The following is a 4,874-nucleotide window of genomic DNA, read 5'->3' as shown; positions in this document are numbered from 1 at the left end:
GACTGTATGTTCTCTCTTGGGTTTCTGGTTATAAGCTTCCATTTAATAAAAAACCAGTACAAACTTGTTTTTACCAAAACCATGTTTTACGTTAAAAGATCCATCTAAATTAGAGGAGGCTATTGCTCTTTTATTACAAATAGGAGACTGGTCCAAAACCTGGTTAGTTTCTTTCACCAATTTTCTTAGTTCCTAAACCTGACGGTTCCTCCACATTTATATTGAATCTCAAAGCTTTGAATCGATTTCGACCACCTCCCCATTTCAAACTAGAGGATTATAGGACGGTTTTTAAATTAATTTATCCAAATTGTTTCTTTACATCGCCCAATATTAAAGACGCATATCTTCTAACAGAGTTACAATTGCGTAATAAATGGAACAAGAAAAATGAAATTTCCATTAAAATTGGTGATATGGTGGTAATTAAAGAAAACAATATTTCGCCTTCGGAAGAATTGCAGATCTTCACGAGTACGAGTTGTGAGTGTTCATACTAAACGTGGTATTTTAAAACGTTCACTGTTAAAACTCGGGATATTACAAGTGACTTAATTAAAAAGTATTAAGAAATTCACGGAATTTCAACCCGGGCAGTATATTAATTATTATGTGAAGTATGCTTTGGGTTAATATCGAATGTGAAATGAAGAAATTTTAGCTGGGTTTCAGTGTTGTCCCAATATCGGACTAATTAGCTTCATGTACTATATTGTAAAAAAGAGGTTTACAATGGGATAGATGTCAGAGCCAGAAGAGGACCAGAAACCTATAGCGTGTACTATAAGGGTCTTGGGAAATAAAGTTTGAAACGAAAGCACACACAACAACGGTAAACTGTATCTAATTTACGCTTTTTCTTGCACCTTATACGGTTTTTGCTTCACTACACGTACAAATAATAAATACACATGCTCAGAATTTTTCTTCAGCGTTTAAAATTAGCGTTAATTTTCATAAATTTTAGATAGCTCCATATTAAAAGCATTTTTTTGAAGTGTCGCGATTACATTATAATGGACAATTAGTGCATGAGATAAAAGGCAAAAAATTCCTTTGTTGCCGTATTGTGCTCGAAAGAGTCGTTAATGACTGTGCAAACGTAGACATCTATACACATAATCAAAGCTCACTCCTCCCTGATATACATTTACGCTGGATACGCTTACATTTGTTGTAAATTGCGTTTCTATATTTAATGAGAAGGGTAGCCAACCGATGCTGATATGAATTTCATAAACTGAAAGCCGAATAAAGAAGAAAGATAACAATACACACGTAACTTTCACCTTCTACATAATACATCTTCCAAACCCCACAAGTGGGTAGTCAGGCATTAATGTCTGATAAGCAGAAACTGAAATACTTCATGCAACCGAGAATTATTCAGGAGCTGTTACGTATTAAAGCACAGCATCGGCAGACGTACCTTAAATTGTGACGATATTTAAAAATCAAAACGTCACCGGTCGAAACATCCCCTTAGTTCGTTGGCAAGTGTATAGAAATACGGTTTAATCGTTTTATCGACCCCGGTGTTTAGTAGCGCACGCTATCGACTAATTATTACTTAGCATGCATGCTCGAACTTTTATTCAGAACCTATAATACAGAAACTTTTTTTAATCAAGAACCCGGACGGAACAGAATGGATGTGAAAAGTTCGCAATTTACTTCCTCTAAAGGCAATTTAAAAAGTAAAACATTCAACACTTTCAAAGCGAGAGTTAATTAAAACACTGATATGTAGAGGTGTCAGCGATTCCTTTTTCATTCCAAATTGGCCGCTATCGATTTTGGGCGTTCCATGATTTTAGAGGTCGAATAAAAGATTATATGTTGCTTTATCCTGAAATTCCACGTAATGTATAAATTACTAAGCAAAACAATATTAAATTGTACAGTTTGTACCGAATACCAAAACTACTAGCTCTTTATTTAAAACAACCCACACTGTTGGATATCTCCTACTTTCATATATGGAGACCTTTATTATTTGAATCAAGCAATCGTTTTTTTTTTGGGGTAGAACGTTGGAAAGAGAAGTTGGTGGTGTAAACTGAAGAGAAAACTGAAAACTAAATGGTTCCATATTTAGTTATAAACTGTTGGATGGCTTTGTCACATTTTTAATGATAGATACGGCACATAATTATGTCTAATTTACCTCTAAGGGATAAAGTAGGGGAGGAATTTTACTACAACAATGTCACAGAAATACACTAGATATTTACCTAATTAGTGAAGTTGGAGACATGAAATATTTTGTCTTTAGCTTAGAAGGGTTGGGTTGGGATATTGTTTTACTGAGACATACATCATCATTAAGTGCCGACATTCCAGGCGACACATAAGACTTTACTTTCCCAGGCCTAAAAGCGAAATCATGTACGACAACGAATAAATACTCATCTGCGTTATATAAAAATCATAAAAATAGTTAATCAATTAGTCGAGATTTACTCAAAATACATTGCGGGCGTATACTTTCTTAATTTTGTGGTATTAATCTACTAGATTTATTACGTGGAAAATGCTCACGGACGGTAGGCTTCATTGGGCGCAGATTTCCATTTATAAATATAATTCATCAAACGAGATTAAACACATCAGGGCGGCATTATATTTATAAAATGGACCGAACTTAAATTAGCGCTTGTAGAAGTAGGGCTCGGGAAATATAAAAGCGAGTAGATGGTGAAATTTAACAATCGTCTACAAATTCAATTATCGAGAACAAAAGAACATTTTCTGGCAGTAAATGGCGGTTGTGGGAATAATTATCCCAGATTTCCTGTGTTGCATAGGCTCGACTTTTAGTAAAAATTCAAGAAAGTTTTAAACAAGTTAATCCCAAACCTTTTTTTTTGCAGTAAACCGTGGAAGAGTAGTTAATTTACGTGTAGATCTAATAAAAGAAGTAGGTAAATTGGAAACTACTGGAATTTGATTGCTTTGTAATAGGTTCGCTTTATTATGGCGTATGAATCGATTGGATGTGAGCTGGAATAAAATAGTTCATCCAATTATTGCGAAAATGCGTGTACTGAGTTTTACATAACAAAAATAATGCGGAAGTGCGGTTCTGGCGTCCACTAAATGACGCTCCGAAGCAAATTCATTTCGAGCATATTCCTATTCGCCCTAGAAAAGCTCTTCTCGTTGGAATATTCGCTCTCTGAAACTTCCCCTTTCGGTCTCGGAATATTCGCCATGGAATCTTTGCTTTATGTATCGAATGGCGAAAATAAGGTGTATGGGGACTGTGGAGTGCGATGTCTCTTCTTCACGTTAAAAGAACCTCAACTGATTCAAGTGTGGAAGCAGTTGACTCCTCGTTTTCAGAACTTCCAGCTGCTACTCCGTCTGGTGTATCGACCAGTAGTGCTACCACTACTTTAACCAGCACTTTGGGACTTGAAACTGTTGTTCTATTAGCAACCGCTATCGTAGATATTTTTGACGCTAAGGGCAATAGTCATGCTATTAGAGTATTGTTGGATTCTGCTAATCAGGCAAATTTTATTAACGAAAAATGTGCTCATCGTCTTTGTTTAACTAAACGATCCTTAACTACTGCGATTTTTGGATTAAATCAGATGCACTCTATTTCTGCCAAGGGTGTCGCGGCATGTGCTATCCAACCCCATAAGGCTACTGGACCTATTTTTTCGTTTGACGCGATCGTTATTTCAAAATTATGTCAGGATTTACCGACTTTTAACATCAATGCTCAAAATTGGAAACACTTAGATAATTTGGAATTGGCAGATGGTAATTTCCACGCTGATAAATCAATTGATTTGCTCATCGGAGCAGAAGTTTTTGCTCACGTTCTTAAAGAAGGCCGGATAATTGGCAAACAGGGCGAACCCACGGCTTTGAATACCGTTTTCGGGTGGGTTTTGCTGGGGAAAATTCATAGTTCTCGTGAGACCACTAAAAGGGTAGAAACTTATTGCACTTATATTAATGAAGCCACTCTACCTGAGACTTTACATAAATTCTGGGAAGTAGGTGAGATTTCCTCTAAATTACCCTATTCTTCCGAGGACGCACAGTGCGAACTAATTTATCGGGAAACCGTGTCTCGTACTCGAGAAGGTCGGTTTATGGTTACTCTTCCGTTCAAAAATTCTGAACCTGATTTAGGAAATACCTTCCCTTTGGCTCATCGAAGATTTTTACTTTTGGAAACTCGTTTACTTAAAAATCTTGACTCGTATAACGCTTACTCTTCATTTATGCGAGATTACCTTAAAAATGGTTACATGTCGGTAGTGGATCTAACCAAGAGTTCGTCAGCTTTGTGTTATTATCTCCCCCACCATGGAGTATTAAAATCAGAAAACACAACAACAAAGTTACGCGTTGTTTGTGATGCGTCTGCAAAAAGCCCGAAGGGACTATCCTTAAACGATACATTACTAACCGGACCTAAGTTACAAAAGGATATTAGTGCACTTTTGTTGACCTTTACTTACCATCCTATAGTATTTACCGCAGATATTAAGCAAATGTATCTACAGATTCTCGTAACGCCCCAACATAGAGACTATCAACGAATCTTGTGGCGTTTTTCACCTAATGACCCTACATCGGTATATCGGTTAACAGGGTGTCATTCGGAATATCATCGTCACCTTACCTTGCAATAAGAACCCTAAACGAATTGGCAGAGAGAGAAACGGAAACTTATCCTTTGGCATCCAACATAATTAAGAATCACATTTATATTGACGATATTCTCGCAGGCAGCACTTCGCTTGCTGACGCCCTTGAAATTCAAAAACAATTCAATTCTCATGATGACTGGGGCCCCATTTTTCAACATCTCCTAATCTTAAGGTAGGTGCCGCACCCAACTATAATTG

General features: G+C 36.7%; 1 protein-coding gene across 1 annotated transcript; it reads left to right on the top strand.

The window, feature by feature from the left end:
• Window positions 1-3,275: 3,275 nt before the first annotated feature.
• LOC116173532 lies at window positions 3,276-4,658 on the top strand. Its single transcript, XM_031491047.1, has one exon. The coding sequence runs from the start codon at window positions 3,276-3,278 to the stop codon at window positions 4,656-4,658; it is 1,383 nt and encodes a 460-aa protein (XP_031346907.1).
• Window positions 4,659-4,874: the final 216 nt, after the last annotated feature.

The sequence above is a fragment of the Photinus pyralis genome, unplaced genomic scaffold (assembly GCF_008802855.1).
Source record: "Photinus pyralis isolate 1611_PpyrPB1 unplaced genomic scaffold, Ppyr1.3 Ppyr1.4_LG6, whole genome shotgun sequence".
In the NCBI taxonomy this organism is placed as follows: domain Eukaryota; kingdom Metazoa; phylum Arthropoda; class Insecta; order Coleoptera; family Lampyridae; genus Photinus; species Photinus pyralis.
The sequence above is the reverse complement of the archived record's forward strand: the minus strand, read 5'-3'. Positions and strand labels throughout refer to the sequence as shown.